Genomic DNA, 18885 nt, shown 5'->3' with positions numbered 1-18885 from the left:
GCTATGTAATTATATGGCTGTGAAACACACACCCACACACGCACGCACGCAGGCAGGCAGGCAGGCACACACACACACACACACACACACACACACACACACACACACACACACACACACACACACACACACAAACAAACAAACAAAGATACTCACAGACACTCACACACATGCACTTATACAAATGCAGCATGCGCACACATACACATATGCAGTGCAGCTGTTCATTAGCATGATAGCTTTAGTTCTGTCTTGGCTCTAATCACATCATGTTTAAATTTCAAGTAAGAGAAAATGCTGCATCGCCACAAACACACACAGGCCCACCCACCCACGTACCTACAAACACTCACAAACACACTATTTAAGTTCCAACTTGCTTTAATCACGCCACGTTTACATTTTAAATGAGAGAGGAGCAAACCGCCGCTGCAGACACCAAACTCACACAACAACACCAACAAACTCGCTACATACACATGCACATAATGGCAACACACAACTGCGTCCTCTGTTTTGCTCTGTCTCTCTCTCACACACACACGCACACACACGCACACACACACACACACACACACACACACACACACACTCCTCATTAAATTCCAGCAGTTGGTAGTTGGTTGAGTATTATTTAAATGAACCTTGGAGTGTTTTAGAGCAGTAGTTTCATCACTGATTTATTGGTTTGAGATTTCAACGCCTTTAATTTAATAAAAGCAGGGCAAACGTGAAGTTTGCCAAAATCACTGGCTTTGAATGGTGTTAAAGTTTGATTGTTTGTGTGTGCGCGTGTGTGTCAGGCTCTCAGCATGTGTCTGTGTTTAAATGAGTGAAGATCAAGCGATTTGATTTTTTTATTTCAGTTTGAGCCATAAAGCTGACATATGACAGTGGAGCTTACACAGAAATGCATGCATCAGGTCTGTTTACTGCTAGTATGGTACAACATCACCACATTTTACTCTATATTTGTTTGTAGGGCACTATGTAGATTTGGAGAAGACGTTCAAAATCGCAATTTTAATATTTCCAATATTAATGACGTAATAATACAACCTCAGAAATATTTATCTTTTTTCATAAATGAATAAACAAGCTGTTCTCAGAGGAAAATAAGGTCCACAGAACACTGTTTGAAGCTAGAGAGGTGGCAGGGTCCGCCGCATATCAGTTCGTTTGTCCAGTTTTTTTGGTCATAAAAACTGTGTATGTAGTCTGTTGAGACACAATCAAATCAAATAAGATTTTTCTCTTCTGATTATAATTTCTTCCCTAAAACTACATAGTGCACCTTTTATAGATGCCAAACAGTGATTTGGTAGCATATGGTTAGGTTAGCTTGCTCGCATGATGGCACAAGGAATCATGGGCAGACTATCATCAGTGTTGATGTTGTCAATTTTTAAAATTTATTTTACAGATATATATTTTATATTCAAATGTCGGATGCATGTTAATGTGTATTTTCATTCACATTGAATTTTTTTGAAAGACATAAACTGTTGACGACCCACGTGCTTAATATCATCATGCTAGCACTGTCATTGTGAGCAAGTTAGCATACTAATGTTAGCATTTAGCTCAGCCTGTCAGAGCTAGTAGTATTATTGTCTCGTTTAAACATGAAACTATATCAGTGTAACCCATTTTAAAGTTACACTATTTTTTTAAAATGAGCATAATATGGTACCTTTAAAGATTTCTGTCATATCCAGGAACCAGTGGGTTTGGAGTTAAGTGCCACAAGTTACTCTGCCCCTAAGTGGCCTCAAAGTCGATTAATGCAGATTTGATTAGCAATCAGGGCAACTGAAATAAAGCGAACATTAAAACAAAGACACCTGAAGGCATCGATATCAGTAATACTCTTCCAAAGTGTTTATTTGTCTTTTTAAAGTAAGATGAGATATTTTCCAGAGATGGTGGAAGAGAAACTGAACATTTTTTTATTTTTTCTGTCGGTGCTTTTATGAAGCAATAACTTAAACTGAATCTGTCCATCTGTGGTATCCTCACAGCAGTCTTTCTGTGCGTCTGTGTGTCCAGACCTCCAGTTGAAGGCTGCCGAGTTGAACCAGACTCTCTCGCGGAGAGACGGAGCTCCCGACAAAAGCCTGAAGGAGATGAAGGAGGAGATCCAGGCCATGCTTGCCGAGATGAGAAAACGACAGCTTGGAGGGAAGAAGAGCATCGCAGAGGAGGAGATGGAGTACGGACCCACATCAACACACACACACACATACACACACACGCTCTTAACCACACGCACAGGTCACATATCTTTCTCCCACACACAGGAAAATTACAGACTTTGAGAAAAGTTATCAGACAGATCAGTCTTTGTCTCAGGCACACATTTCTGAGTGTGCACACACGCATGATGAGCGGAGCACGGGTGTTAAATTTCTTAAAGAACTGAGTGAAAATATGCCAAGAATACCGTTTGGAGAGAGTAAAAAACAGAGTATCTTTGCTATTTTGCATTTTAGTTTTAATCTTTTGTGTTTTGTCAGTGTTGTTAGTTGATTTAATCAGAGGCCTCATTCTGACTACGACTGTTGGTATGGAACCACTCTTTATTTTTTGAAAATACCTATTGTTTTGTTTTTTTTATATATGTATTTTTTTTCTTATTTTTTGCACATACCCCTATGCTAATGCATTCACCTTTTGTATCTTGGATTGCGTTTGTCCCTGCTGGGAACTTGGGAACTTGTTTTTTTATGCTGTGTTTCTGCACTAGACAGTTTCTTTTCGCTGAGAGGAAGTGGAGACAGAAATGGAGTATCCATGAAATTCAATTCAATTAATCCATATGTAAAAAAATATGTAACAGTTTCAAATGAAAAGCCCCCTAGCATTTCAGTAGAAAGAGACCCTTTGTTTCTTAACAAAGCTTTTACTGTCACATATTATCAGGAAATTGTTGCGGAAAACTAATTGACTTGCAAGGATAATATACGTGACTACAGTTTCACTCAACTGAAGTCAAATTTGGAAGAAGACAAGTTAAGTCGAATTGTTCCAAGAAATGAAAACGATATGTTTTGCAGTTGGCCTGATGGACTGTAGTGCCGCTACACTCTCATTTGTGGGCTCTCATTGTGTTCCTCTAGGGAGCGGCTGAGCCTTGGTTGACATGTAGTTGTGAAATACTGCATTAGAAGCCTAATATCAAAGGGGTTTGAATTTTTGTTTATCGACCCTACTCTAGTCAGTTACATTATGATTACACTCTTAAGCTGTTTATACTCCTCAAATAATCTACACTCAAACTGTTCTACCTACTGCTGACAGTGCAATTTTGACAACAGTGAATTCAGAACTGACTTTTCCTGTTACAGAAGTTTCAAGAGTCAATTAGGGCCTAATTGATTTTCATTTTATACAGAAGTAAAGGGAGCTTGGCAGATGCCTACAGTGGTAGAAAAGATGCAGCAACAACACACCGGAAAAGAGTTTAATCATGCAAAACCACTGGTCCTTGAATATATTTCTCTCTCTCTCTTTGATTTCTTTCTTTCTCTTTGTTGACACAGAATTAAATTTGACAGAGCAGACATCGGATTGCTCCATATCCCAAAGCCAAGAGTCCCTGCTGATGTTTCAGCAAAGTGCTTCTCACTTTCCTCCTCTCCCTCTCTCAAGACATTTGATGAAATTAGTAATCTACTCTATTCATCCCTCCTTCCTCCCCCCCTCTCTTCCCATCTGTCTCTTTCAGTGAATGTTGACAGGGTCGATGAGGTAATTAAAAGCACTGTATGGCCATAGGGGTAGAAACAAAGAGCGTGTATTGAAAAAGGAGAGTCACAGAGGGAGAGGGGAACAAGTGACAGATGGACAGAGTTGTAGCAGGAGAGGGTGTAAGAATAAGAGTGGCAAAGAGAAGTTGCCACTGCCGCTGACTGGCTTGTCTGTCAGTCTGTGTTTGATTATTTGACTGAACCCCGAGGGGGATCAGCAGAGAAAAACACAAGCAGCAACAGATGTTAAAGGGATGCTTCAGCAAAATGTTAAAAGCTGGCACAGTTGCACAAGTTTTTTATTTTTCCATTTTTTATATATTCTCAGTATAGTCTTTGCATTCATGCTCCTAGTTTCACTTTCCATTGATATACTGTATTTGTATGCTGATGATATAGTAGCCAGTTGAGTAATGCTCACACACCCCTCCCATTTATTTTGTTCTTAATTATATTATGTTTTTCTTCACACAATTCCCCAAAGGGTTCATTAAAGTTTCATCAGCCCCAATCATTACCTTGCATGTATCCCAAAACTGTGGGAAATTGTCCTCTGAGTGATGTCAACTGGAGGACACTTGTTGTCTTAATTAATGCTGAAGGTGAAAAATAAGACTCATTACAGGGACGCCTTGGTAAACATATGGTTATTAAACTGTTGTAAATACTTCCAAAGTGGGAAGGCTTTCTAAAAATTCCTGTCAAAGCAAAGAGTAATGAGAGAATTTTGAATGAACTAAAGGCTGCTTTGCAAATCGTGATGGATCAAATGAAGCAAAAACTGGAAGATGAAGAAGAAGTTCAAGCAAACAACTTCAGTCTGGTGCTGCCATTTTCAAAAATGGTTGTGTACTTACACTAAGGGCCAGGTTGTTCTTGGAGAGAGCTAGTTTGTTCAATGTATGATCTCACCGAGTCGGAAGGTAAAAGCCTCACTCAAAGGCGGTGTGAAAAGCTTGCTATCATAGTGGGAGGTGAGACATAATCATCATTTAGATCTGCGCATTTCCAAGCACTCAGTTCAACACAAAGTGACAAAAGTAGTTGTGTAAAGGATGAAAAAAAATCTGTCTTTTGCACGTAGAGATTTGAAATCGCCACATGAGATGAAAGTTTAATCACACAGAAATTGTACAAACGGCCCCCTTCGAATTTGAGTTTGCAAAGGTGTTGAGGTGGAGGGAGCTTTCAAAGCTGTTAGACAATAATTCAGTCACTTCTGGAGGTCGTAGACTGGCCCCAAGCCATCAGTGCTCTGTATACTGTTTTGCTGCATGCCTGTTGTGACACCACCAGTCTAAAATCTATCTTCCCCAAGATGGAAAAAAAAAATATTGTCACTCCCTACTCCCAGTTTTGTATGGCTCAGTGTCTCCTTGTGCAAAGTGACAGGATCAGAGCCGGTGGTTAATTGTAACTGATTACATCGATTCAAATACTGTACTCAAGCAATGCAGTAGTCTAGTCTTGTACGTCTCAGGGAAGTATAGTTTTAGAGTTTCTAAAATCCAATGTTTTGTTATAAATCAAACACACAAACCTTTTATACAAGCAGAACTGAAATGATTAGAGTCAGTTCATCAATTGAGATGACTTAGTGGCAAATAAGCATTGTAAAGGTGTTACTTTGGGCCCTGGGCATTTCTTATTTTTTTTTTGCAGAAATGTTACAAACCAAACAATCAGTTAATGGAGGAAACAATCAGCAGATTAATACATAATGAAGAGAATCATTAGTTGCAATCCTATACAAAAACGTTCAAAATGAGCTCTCCCTTGACGAACTATAACACCAAAATCCTGCTTTACATTATAGTATAAGTAATAACAAAATAATAAACTATGATATAATGAAGTATGACATAATATAATAGTAACAGGGACCAACACGTATCAGCACCTAGCTTCCAAATATGCTGTCAAATGAACGATGTCAGGGGTGACAACAGCATATCAAAGCCGTAAATAAAAGATGAAATGACCCTTTAACAAAACCTTCCTACTCTTTTTCTCATGCCTGTACTCCCTCAATAGTTGTTTTGTGGGCTGTCTGTTGAAAACATTCTGGATCTTATGCAATTTTATGCCTCACAGTATCTCCATCAGACTCCTGAGCTGATGAGGCCCATGTCTGCAGTTGTTTGTTGTTCGTTTTTTTTTCTTTCTTCAGCCTCATTATCTGCCAGTTTAATCTGTTGCTGACATTACTGCAGCGTACATCACCACATGTTGCTTCACTCGCCCACCCAGTCACATGCAAACACGCCCGCATCAGTGTGACCACATTGGAAATGTTTAACACCACAACAGTTTAATCCAGCTGGGCCTGAGGGATCAATAGAAGGAAATCGGCAATTCCAATTCCAGCATTTCAGCGTTCAGTCATATGGAGTGATTATTGTCTTGCGGTAGGCTCGGTCACGCATCACAACAACTCTCCTCGCCTCTCCTCTGTGAATTGTTGCATTCACATATACTAACTTATTCCACTGTTCAACGTTTGTGCCCCATGAATAACACTGTGTTAAATGACCAAAATCTAAATGTAAATTTTCTAATCTCTCCCTCCCCTCTTCTTCCAGCCTTGCAGAGGAGTTGTATCAGAAAGTGAAGAGATTATTTGGCGACCCCCATCAGGCCACAGAAGACCTGAAAGCAGAGGTAATTATAACTCCTAATCTTTCCTCTTTTGTCTTCGATGTCCCTAAATTAATGACATTAACTTTAATGCTTCCCCATCTGCTTCCCAAGATAAAAGAGAAGCTCTCAGACCATGAGGCGAAGCTCCAGGAGGCCCAGGATCTTCTCTACTCTGCCCAGGGAAAGACAAGGCAGGCTGGATCACTGGCCGAACAAAACAAAGCTAACCTCACAGCCCTGGAGGTAGAGATGCACGCAAAATCATGGTCTCACACACATTGACACACACAAATGCAGTCAGAAAGCAATGGGGTTTATTCCTAAATCATTTCTATACTCATGGTCACTGTGTTCTCAATCATGCGTAGTGAAATTAACTACTATTTGAATCCTCTCATAATATATAAGCTATGAGGTTAAATATTCCATCCTCATTTCTTCAATAATTATAATTGATTTCCTTTCAAACTAAGTTGCCTTGGTTGATTTTGACCTTGGTGTGCTAAAGAAAAACGAGAACCTTGATGGTCACACAAGTGGGTTTCTTTGACCTACACATGACCGGTAATTAAATTTTCCTAGCAATTTTTGTAAAGGAACAACACTTCCTCACCAGTTTTTTCAGGTGAAACTAAAACGCAAAAGGTTTAGTACAAAAGACCACAGGAAGAGGTCATAAGGAAAGTAATCTAGCATTCCCTGCTACCTAATTGCAACAGACCACTCAAGTCATACTGTACTCATGTTCCAGTGTAATTACACAGATCAGCCAAAACACTAAAAACACTTAAAGGTGAAGTGAGTAACATTAATCATCTCTTTACAATCCAAACTTGGGTCCTGGCATTCATGTGGAAGGTCTTTGACACAACCACAGACACCACTGCAGACCAAGTACACCCCCTCATGGCTATGTTCTTCCCTCCATGGCTCTGACGTCTTCTGGCACATCCAATGGATGCTCGACAGTATTAAGATCGAAAAATTAAGGTTGGCAGCTTGAGGTCTTTGTCGCAGTCCTTGCGCCATTCCTGAATGCTTTTGTGGAATGGCAGGGCGTAGTCATGTGATGAACATCCTCTCAAGTCAACAACAACAATGTGGATAATCTCCATAAACGTCCCATTTGGGATTTTTTTAACCCTGATTATGGTTCACAAAAGCAGGGGGAAAAAAAATGATCGGTCCACTTACAAGCTTGTAGGAGACAACGGCGGGGGTGGGTTTACACTGATAGGAGAGGTCGCATCACAATCACCGCATTTACAGGAAGAATACGATGTCAGTTAAGGTTTTTAAAACTAAATAATGCCCTTGAGTGATTGCCCCCATTGTTGTTATCACAACAAGAGTTTCAGTTTTGAGCTAGTCTGAGCTTAAAGACACGGCAGGCAACATGTTGGATTTCCGCACTTATTTTTATTCCACTATACAGACCATACCAAGCCAGGTCTCTATGGCACTAGTTATTTCATGCATACATGCACTGACAAACACAGGCCGAGCGTCCTAAACCAACACATCACAAAACAGAGTAAAATAAAAAGGGGTCTTCACACCGTTGGCGGCATCATTACGCATGATGGAGTGGAAGTACACCTGCTCTTCTTCTAGGTACAGATTACATTATCCAATAAACAAAAGGAGGCGCTAGGTGGCGCTACACTCAATTACTCTGACTGTTACACAATGTAGACAGCGGGTATAAGCCTGATACTGACCGATTATTTCAGGACAGGTCATTTTTCACTTATACAGAACAGAGAGAGAGAGGTCTGGTCTATCATGGTAGGAGAAGATAATTATACAGGTCCTAGAGGGAGGGACCAGACCAGATTTACCATGACTGTAAAAGATGCAAGGATTGGTAGGAGCACACAGCCAAATATTTTTTTTAGTTTTTTTTTTTTTTAATTTTATAAACTATTTTAATCCCAAATTGGGGAATTCTTTTTTCCACTCACATTACACACAGGTGCGCACACACAAACACACACATGCAGTGTAGAGGAGATGAGCAAAGGAGCAGCCACACATGCCGCGGCGCCCAGTGAGCAGTGTTAGGGGTCGGTGCCTTGCTCAAGGGCACCTCGGCAATGCCCAGGATGTGAAGCAGCACTCTCTAACTGCCAGTCCAAATAGTAGTAGTGACTTAAGAAAATATTCAGCAAAATAATCTGTGATGAAAATAATTGTTAGTTGCGGCCCTTAATTTCATACATTGGTGATCCAGAATGCAGCTCTTGACGCTGTTTGTTTTTTTCACAGAGGAAGCGTTCTGCTGTGAGTGCCGTGAAACAGGAAGCACAAGAGATCCTCGGAGAAGGAGAACGACTACTGGAGGAAGCAAACCAGCTTTCTGACAACATTATCAAGGAGATAGAGGTACTCAAGTCTAATAGAGCCATCTAACTCTTTAGAAACTTGGTCTACTGTTGAATGTTCGGCCTGAGGTCTTCTCTGAGTCTTTTGGCATCAGGAAAGTGGAGTTTGTAGGAGAAGAAGAATATCTCTCTGGGTTCTATTTGGCTCTGTTTTCTGTTCTTTAGTTTAAAAAACAGAGAGTAATTCGAACGGGTCCGACCTTCTTTTTTTCTCTCTCAACTCCACATCACCAAGTTAAGTGAGCAGAGCCTTGTTGTTTTCCGTCTGTAGGACTTGGAGGGGATGGGAAACGAACTGGGTCCTCTTCATGACCAGCTGGATGATAAAGTCAGTCGCCTCACCGATGGTTTGAGTGACGGCAGCCTGGCTAATCACGTGCACGACGCAGAGGAGCACGCCAAGCAGCTGAATGAATCTGCTGCTATTCTGGATGGGTGAATATAAACACATTCCCAGATGTTTGTACATGCTCATATTTAGGTAAAGTGTACGGTTAGCAGACTGGGCTGAAACTCTTTTTAAAGATTGAAGAAGTAGATTGTGAATTTAGAGACAAGTTTTAGGGCTGAATGTCAAAGTTCTTACATTCCAAACTTCTATTGATGTAAAAACTCAAGTAATCGTGGTGTCTCGGGATTGTCCTGCATTTGGGTTTTCACATTTGAAGCACATCAAAAAGAGACAAAAAACAAATGGAAAACTGTTTCTCTCTCCTGTCTTCTCTCTCCCTACAGTATTTTGGCTGAAGCCAAAAACCTCTCCTTCAATGCAACAGCTGCCTTCAAGGCCTACAGCAATATTAAAGCGAATGTCGATGCAGCGGAGAAAGAGGCAAAGGCAGCCAAACAGAGGGCGAGCGAGGCACTGGCCCTGGTGAGTGGACACGACTACTAAGACACAAGCAAAAACAAAATTCAAAGTAGAAGTTTCTTAATGCTATTCAGAATTCTTGTTTCCTTCAGAGTTCAAATAAGTCATTTTTCATTAAGTATAATTCATTAGGAGAAAAACATCCTTTCAACAGCCCTTTCATATTTTTCTCTGTGACGCGATTGTAAACATCAAATTTTCATTCCCAAAACCTGAACTGTTCAGGTATTTTCATGCCATTTGTAATCCGCCACACATTCACATATAGCGTATTTACACAGTACCAGTATTCTAGCTATGGTGGTGTGTGTGTGTGTATGTGTTCGGGCTTGCCATGTGTGTTTGTGTGTGTCTCGCATGCAGTAACAGTAATGTAAGCTCAGGCTCTCCATTAGTCATGGCTGAGAGATCAAAGCACTTCTCCATCCTTCTTCTTCCTCCTTTTTTTCCTCCTCTCCCTCTTCCATTATCATGACTACACACACACACACACACACACACACACACACCTGAAATCTCCCTTTTTACTTCCTCTTTCCTTAATTTATTTCTTCATTTATTCATCCCCCCCCCCCTTTTCTCTGTTCTCGTACTTGTTTAACTTTTCTTCTCCTCGGTTCATTTTCCATTTGTTTGCTTTTGCCTTGGTTACATTGCCTGTCTTTGATTTTCTTCCGCCCTTTATTCTGTAATAGTTTCTTTTCCACTCTGTTTTCACATTTTTCTCCTGTGAGCCAATTCATTCCTTTGGCATTTCCTCTGCCATTTTCCTCTCCCTTTTACCCATCTCTTTTTAGCTCATTCCGCCTGTTTGACTTCTTTTTTTCACTTTGTCCTTTTTCTTTCCCTCTTTCTTTACTTTTTACTTTTGGGGAGAAGGAGGTAAAGGGCAGGAGAAAAAAGTAAAGTAAAAAGACAGTGAAAGAACGGGTGGAAGGTGGAGAATGAATGTGAGGAGGAGTGCCTTTCTTAGAAAATCATTTAGCAATGCAAAGTAGTGAAGTGCTGCTTTGATCTTACAGAAGGTAGAATGGAAATTATTGCACCTTTTTATGCATTGCTAAACATGTTTTTTAATTCATGTGTGGGATTTAAATGATTCTGGAAGCATCTGTAAGCATTTTAAATTACAGATGTTGTATTGTTGCTCACTTTGTATGTGTGTGTGTGTGTGTGTGTGTGTGTGTGTGTGTGTGTGGTGTGTGTGTGTGTGTGTGTGTGTGTGTGTGTGTGTGCGTGCGTGCGTGCGTGCGTGCGTGCGTGTGTGTAGGCCTTAGGCCCAGATGTTCCAGTAAAGGAAGCAGCTCAAGGTGCACTGCAGAAAAGTCACAGACTGCTAAACCAAGCTAAAGGACTTCAAAATGACGTCAAAGGTAATCATAAATATACATGTGTGTGCACGTACAATATGTTGCAGACAGAACTTTTTCCAGAGGCTGAAAAAGTCCACACATTCTTTACCCAAGTAGAAGTAAAGATGCTTGTTTAGAAAAGAACCTGTTAACGGTAGAAGGTACTGGTTCAGCTTCTTCACTGGAGTGTAATAAGTTAGATAGCTAATTTCTCAATTTTCCTTGCTGCCTTTGTCACTCCACACACCTTTTCTCCTCATTCACGTCTCCCATTCCTCCCCTGTTTCCCCTGTTCCCCTGTTATTGGTAGCTTATAACTACTTCAAACTTAGTTTTATCTCGCTACGTATGCCATGCGGGACAAACACTGAGACCAAGTCTTGTGAGGGTTGGGAGAGTTATTCCAACACAGTTACTAATTAAATTAGGTCAGTAACATTATCCAGGTATCACAGTATCAAAGGGATTCAACTTGATTACATTTACCTCAATTGCAAACATGTGCAAAGAAAGACACAAGAAAAGAAATATCAATAAGGTGACTTCTAAGGCATGTGCCCCACCAAGTCTGCTGGTGATCTTGGAAAGGCGATGTGCAATGACCCATAGTAAAAATAATCCATTACTCAAATGTCAAGAGTAAAAGTAAAAAGTTGTAAGAAAAATGAATACCCAATTAAATTACAGATACCGGAAAAATTTACTTGTTTACAGTATTTGCACTATTGTTACTTCCCTCCTCTGGAACTGACTGTATAGATCGGACATTTTAAGGATACAACAGAGTACTAATTGTTGTTCAAGAAACTGTAATCTTTAAAAAGTTCACAGTAATTATTCAAACATATAGTGTGTATTAAACATAAACAAGAGTTTATTTCATTTCATGTCACTTTTCATCTGCTTCTCTATGACTGTTATTCACCCTTTTGTGTTTTTGTTAGTAGGCAGCCTTGACTTTAAATTAAACCATCATCATCATCATCATCATCATTGTGCATGTGTGTGTGTTTGTGTGTGTAGAGAATGCAGACAGTGTGGCCATGCTGAAGGGCAGAGTCAAAGCAGCCAGAGACAAATCCAAAGACCTGCTGAAAGCTGTCAACGGAACCATGGCAACGCTCAACGCTATCCCCAACGGTATGACTGCACAAACACACAGTGTGTACGAGTGTGTGTGTACGGGTGGGAGAGAGATAAAAGAGGGAGTGGATCAATATCACTGTGCCGATAGAGGTCAGCTGCTCTGGTAAACTCAACTTGACACATGTCAGTACTCACAGACTCACGGAAATGCGCTGCAGTGATACTGAGGTTATTGAACCACAGTGATGCACACGGTTGTGTTCGGATCAACAACACGCAGCAAACTGTGAAATGTAGTTTCAACAGATTGTGAATGGATGATCCAGAGGCCAAGAGAGAGCATGTTAAATTTCTAATTCAAAGTGCTGTGAGTGTGTTCAAAATAACACAATACTGTAAGATGTCGCGGTCAGAGAGACCGATCTGCATGAAAACAGTTTGTTGTTCATGGACAGAAATCAATATTATTATGAACCGGAGTTACCATAGTTTGTTTTTATTTTTCTTTTGTTTCTAATTTTTGTTTATCGATTCAGTTTAGTTTCAGTTGGTTTCCAGATTTTACTCATTTCACTTTGTTTTTGTATTGTTTAAAAATGTTAAGATTTGTTTTTTTATAAGTTTCATCGTAGGTTTAAGTCTTAGTAGTATGTCAGGGGCCAGATTTAAGTTCAGTTGAGGTATTACAATACAATCACATACATTTTTTAAAGGAATTGACTCACAGTCATTCACCGTCATGTATACATCCCAGTCTCTATGAGCATATGAAATAATGCTTCCTCTTATTTGCTGTTTTGACAAATTTGACTTAATTGAAAAAGACTAAAGCTTAAGATCTTTACTGTAAATTTTATGTCCCAAGGTCTAGTTTTTATTTTTATTCCAGTTAACTAAGATATTTAGTTTTAGTTTTTAGTTAAGTTTTATCTCAATATAAAAGTATTGCTCTGAACAAATTCTGGGCTAATGCTGAGTATCCAAAACAGATACGATTTTGCTGAGATGAAGCAAACCTCAATTTGTTGTGTTTCAGGAGTCTGCAGAATATCACTATTTAAAATTACCCTTGCAAAATTGGTTAGTGCGCATAGATAACAAAAGCAACAGACCTAAACTGAAGACCGTTCATCCCAAACCTACACACTAATATAATGAAGAATATACTAATCTGCAAAGTGAACTGCCTTGGCTAATGTCCAAAAAATGTATGTTTTTTTATCAGTTTGTAGCATGAGTATTGATACAAAACCTGTGTCAACCAATGGAAATTGAACTGTGAATTTTTAAACTTAAAGGAAAGTTTTAATTTTGTTCGTGGCATTCTCTCACTCCCAACAACCATTAGTTCTAAATATTTGTATAGCTTTTACAGAAATGTTAGATAAGAATAATGACATATCACAGTCCCATTCAGAACTTTAAAAACTTAGATCAATGTGTTTCAGTCAGACTTTTAAACCATTATGAACTAATGGTTTAGAAGTCTGACTAAAGCTTACTTGTCTAAATACAAAGTCTTATAATATAGTCAGCTGTGTCACACTGATCGATTCACCAAGATAAACAATGCCTCATTAAAACTAATAATGGGCCAGACTAACTAATGCCCACTGATGAATGTTTTTTTTTTTTTTAATCATTCTTCGACAGACACGGCAGCTAAGCTGGCAACCACTAAGGCTGTAGCAGCAGATGCTAATGCCACCGCTATAGATGTCCTGGAGCGGCTTGGGGACTTGAACCTGCAGCTCAATGGCCTCCAGAGGAACTACAGCGAGCTGGAGGACACGGTCAACACGGCCAATCAGATGATCCAGGACCCCGAGAAAAACAGTAAAGCCCTTTATTTTTGACTTGGTACATCATGACATAGTCTAGTAATACAAGTAAGAGCAGGACAATGTTTTATTTTGGCTGCTTGAATATTTACCAAGTTTTCCAAAGTAATTTGATTGGTTATTTCCTGTTTGTCCGTTCCTTAATTTCGTGTTTTATCTTCCAAAGATGTCAGTTTCATTCTCTCGGACCCAGTGGAAAGATTCCTAAAGTCTAAGAATATGGCTGCCTAATCTTTATGTGTTAATGTTTGATTATTTGGAGATATAAAGTTATTATGTCAGAGCCACGTAAGATGGTACATTCAACAGAAACCTGATGTTTTTCTCCCTGTCTCTCCTCTTTTCAATCCCCACAGCCATCAGTATGTATATTTCACTTACCTTACACATATTAAAAGTGATGCACCAATACCATGTTGTAATTGCCAACTACAGATGCGAGCAATGTCACCTCCTTGCCAGCGCACATTTCTAGACATTTGTAGGCTTTGCTTCTGAAATAACTGCCAGTAAATTTTAAACAACAATTTAAACACTGTGTCTTTGTCAGCTCAGTGTGTTTCCAGCTTAATCAACACCAACTGTGTCACAATGATCTGATTCCAACAACGGTATTGGAGCATCACCCGTTAGTTTTAGGACCATCTTTAATAGCTGTACAGTAAACAGTAGATGCTTCTAATAATGCCGCTTGAGCATGAGAGCTCTGCACATTGCAAAGCATGGTAGTCTTTCTTTTTCTTTTTCCTTCTTTCTAAATGTATTTTTCAGTTTCAAGCTTCTACGATAAATAAAAGCAACAGTCCTTTTTAAATGCTATGCTTACTTGTTCATCTCTCACAGGCTTCGCCATCTTTCTTGCTCCTGCTACGTGTTTCTCTTTCTTCCTTGAGTAGTATCAGTCATTTCGAAGCTGCCAACACTCTTTACTCTTTGGCTCGCCATGCTATCTCAGCTGTAATGCGCTGCTTATTGTCAATATAACAACTGCTCTACTGTTAGGTATAACTCCTGTACTTTATCTCCTTCTCCTCAGTTCACGCTGCAGGAGCTAAAGTGAAGGACTTGGAGGACGAGGCTGACAGGCTCTTAGAGAAGCTTCAGCCAATCAAAAAGCTGCAGGACAATTTGAGGCGAAACATCTCACAAATCAAGGAACTTATCAACCAAGCCAGGAAACAAGCTAACTCAGTAAGTTGTCAACAGACTGACATCTACGCCCCTCAGCCTGAACTTATCGAGGGTGTACATCTATTGATTATTATTTAAGTGCACAATTACGTCCTCAGCTCCACTTTTGCTATCAATTACTTTGATTTAAATTTTGTAGGAATATCTTTAAATTCATATTGTGTTACATCTCACTATGTATTAAAGTTAATGTCTTATGCTGTATTTATTTTTTTGTATATCATAAATGCTTTACAAACTTTTCTCTTAAATGTCTTTTCTTCTGTACATGATAGTAGTTTACAGGTTTACATCTTATTTTAGTAATCTGAGGTTTAGTTTCTGGACCAGATATTACATTTTAATATTCCTTTAAACATCTCATTGAACGAACAAAAAAAACAATTCAAATTCACTACTAATGCAGAATTTTAATTCTATTTATATTGCCAATCTTGGTTTAGGTTAAAGGTTCAAAAGATTGTGGCTCAGTTTTACTTTTATCTTAAGTGTAACTCCACCAGGGTAGGCTGCATGTAATCTCATAATTTACCTCCAGTGTTGCCCTTCAGTGGCCAAGTTGCATTGTGGGTAATAGATTTGTCTAGCATCAACTCATTAGGGAAAGTTTAAAAACAAATGACCAAAGTTCATACAGCAGAACCAAAAATATCACCCTTTTATTTCACGCATTACTCCTTTTCTAAATCCTACACCCACATTACCCACAATGCAACTTAGCCAGTGTCTAACAACACTGGAGGCAATTCATCAGACAACATGAAGCCTTCTCTGGAGCTAAAAAAGGCTTCACACTACTTTTTCACATATGTAGTAGTACTCCCCAAGACCTGTAAGTACACTTTAATGTGTACAATTGATGGACTTACCCTTAAAACCATGGAGTCTAATAGTGTTCTTTCACAATGTATAGAATAAATACAAAACTACAGCTACTGTGTAATGCAAATTCCTTCATGCTGATACTGTCTTCATTTCTCTTCTTTCTCTTCCTCTTTGCAGATCAAAGTATCAGTCTCTTCAGGTGGAGACTGTCTTCGTAGTTACCGCCCCGATATCAGAAAAGGAAGGTACAACACCATCATCCTTCACGTGAAAACCACCACACCTGATAACCTGCTCTTCTACCTGGGATCAGCCAAATACGTAAGTACACTGTTTCATTAACTTTCCTAGAAATTACAATACCTTGTTTTTTTAGTCGCGTCTCATTGACTTTTATGGAGGTATATCTGAACCTACTATCACAACTTCAATATGACGGTAAGTTTGATTGTAGTCTTAAAGCACAAATAAGCTCTTTTTTCATTAGATCTGCCAAGAATGGCATCCAGGATTTGTCTTAATAAATGTAGCTTAGCAAAACTGTGAGTTGTCATGAGTGTAGAGATCTTAAGTTCATCTCATCAACTCAACAACATGCATTTTGCATTATACCAATGCACTGTTGTGTATTAACATTAATTCTGTTTTCTAACTAATATGTATTAATGACTCTGGGTCAAAATTGTCAAACTTTGTCTATCTATGGCTGATAAAACTCTCCAAATCTGTATGACATTTTTACATTTTTTAAATTGTTCCATATTAAAGCATTAATCATATTTAATACAATCCTCAGCTGCTGTATATTATATGTCATTTATCATACTTGCCTGCTTTATGTGCATACACACACACAAAATGAAGTATACATGCGCCAACAAAAACACTCTTATAAACACTTACCATCCTCTCTCTCAGAAACACACACACATACACACACAGCCTACACACACTCCCAGAGTGATTTGTCTAATATGAGAATAATTAATACTTCTTGACACATATTCACTAACACCTCTATAACGTAGCCCACTGCTGTTTTAAGGTACCACTGATAATCCCCAAGTGTTGATATGAGTGGGTATATGTGTGTGTGTGTGTGTGTGTGTGTGTGTGTGTGTGTGTGTGTGTGTGTGTGTGTGTGTGTGTGTGTGTGTGTGTGTGTGTGTGTCTTAGGGAGCAGCAGCAATTAATAACAACTTTATGTTGCTATCTGCTTTAGCCTGATTTCCCGTGAGAAATCACTGCTTTGCTTCATCTGACTTGGAAGTCTTGAACGCGCATGCATGTGTGTGTGTTTTTTTCTGTGTGTCTCACTAATATTCTCTGATAGTGAAGAATTCAGCATGAATAGTAATGCCCTCTCTCTGCGTGCGTGCGTGCATGCGTGTGTGTGTGTGCACCTCTAACGTTTCACTAATAGTGTGTAATGCTAGTTGAATAATAACGAGGCTTCCCTGTGATCTGTGCTAATGAATAATCGCCATTACCCTGGAGAGACTGGAAGGATGAGTGTGTGTGTGTGTACGTGTTTGTGTGTGTGTGTGTGTGTGTGTGTGTGTGTGTCATGTGTGTCTTCAAATGTGACTTACTAATAATCTCTAATTGTGAATAATGCTGTATGAATAATAATGCAGTGTGTGCATGCGTTATGTGTATGTGCTTTTGAGACAGCATCCGGATGGGAGCACATGCTTGACACTCTCTTATTAATTTTTTTTTGGCACATACATAAGTAATAAGACCATTAATCAAAATACAGCATGATCCTGTGAAAATCCACTTATAGCGACAGGAGGAGAAAACTTCAGCCCGTGCAGCCTCAGAATAGACCGCAGCTGGTTGTGAAGTAGCTCCACTGATCGCTTGTTCACTATTCCCTGTATGATAGATACTCTGAGGTTCTCTGTGGGAAGTAATAAATTGAGACTTTCAAACTCGTATTAATCATCATTTCACATCACTGCCAACAGTGTTGTGTAACTTCTGTGTACTGTCTTATCAGGAGCAAAGGCAATACATTGCATTGTACAATTTACATTCAAAAGTAATGTGAATACTCTGGTCAACACTTGTTTTTATTTTGTTAGTAAATGTTTTTACTTACAGGGTCACTAAGTAGTTTTGGAAAGGAAATTCCAACTGAGAAATTTGATATGTACAATATTAATGTGGTAATAATACAAACTGTTTCCATAACTGTTCTCAAAGGAAGATAAGGTCCCCTAGACCACTGCCTGAAGCTAGAAAGGTGGCAGGATCCTCCAAATATAAACAAAGTGTGAATGAATGAATAAATCTGTGTGTCCTTTAAGGTTAAGTTTGTTTATTCAGCTTATTCAGTCATGAAAATGAAGATTGTTTATATAGTTTGCTTAGGCATAAAAAACATCAGCCAATGAAGATCTTTGTCTTCTGATTGAAATGTCTTCCCCAAAACTACATAGTGCTCCTTTAAGGCAAATGTTTCCCAAGGTCATTCTTTGTACTGTTCGATACACTGCATCCCCACCTGATGGTCAGAGAGTAGTCTGACAGCCTCCGATTGAGATTTGTGAGGTCTCATCTTTCCTGAATTAAAACCTAAACTTGTACCATTTCATCTTCTATCTGATTACAGTGCAGTCAGTCACAGTCACACGTGTTAATGTTGCCTGAAAGGCCTGCAGACAGCTTAATGAAACTGTAGGTTCTGAAATCCACTGCTGACAAAGCTGCTTTACCAGATTCCTCTCTGACTCCAATTCCATTTCTTGCCATTATGACCACACTTATGAAGTGTTAGATTCATTCAGAAATGTGCACCGAGGTTTACCTTGTCATTTATCTCAACACATTTTGAAGATAACCTTCTAATCATTGAGGGCGTGCCATCATTTTCAATTATGTTGTGAGTACACTTAAGACAGGATAAATACAAAAAAAAAAAAACAGAACTGAAATAGC

At 39.1% G+C, this 18885-nt stretch overlaps 1 protein-coding gene across 9 annotated transcripts in view; it reads left to right on the top strand.

Moving 5' to 3' along the window:
• The window catches only part of lama2 (laminin, alpha 2), a 226251-nt gene that overhangs the window by 178455 nt on the left and 28911 nt on the right, over window positions 1-18885 (top strand). For 6 of the 9 annotated variants that reach the window (XM_030404447.1, XM_030404445.1, XM_030404444.1 and 3 more), the window contains 12 exons: window positions 2050-2212; window positions 6332-6410; window positions 6501-6632; window positions 8658-8774; window positions 9045-9208; window positions 9509-9647; window positions 10915-11017; window positions 12020-12136; window positions 13736-13918; window positions 14280-14285; window positions 14960-15114; window positions 16117-16260. In XM_030404447.1, coding sequence (XP_030260307.1) covers window positions 2050-2212; window positions 6332-6410; window positions 6501-6632; window positions 8658-8774; window positions 9045-9208; window positions 9509-9647; window positions 10915-11017; window positions 12020-12136; window positions 13736-13918; window positions 14280-14285; window positions 14960-15114; window positions 16117-16260 — 1502 coding nt within the window. The remainder of the gene's footprint in view (window positions 1-2049; window positions 2213-6331; window positions 6411-6500; window positions 6633-8657; window positions 8775-9044; window positions 9209-9508; window positions 9648-10914; window positions 11018-12019; window positions 12137-13735; window positions 13919-14279; window positions 14286-14959; window positions 15115-16116; window positions 16261-18885) is intronic. The other 3 variants (XM_030404440.1, XM_030404448.1, XM_030404446.1) reach the window with 1 other exon arrangement.

This window comes from Sparus aurata, chromosome 22 (genome assembly GCF_900880675.1).
Source record: "Sparus aurata chromosome 22, fSpaAur1.1, whole genome shotgun sequence".
Taxonomy (NCBI): domain Eukaryota; kingdom Metazoa; phylum Chordata; class Actinopteri; order Spariformes; family Sparidae; genus Sparus; species Sparus aurata.
The sequence above is the reverse complement of the archived record's forward strand: the minus strand, read 5'-3'. Positions and strand labels throughout refer to the sequence as shown.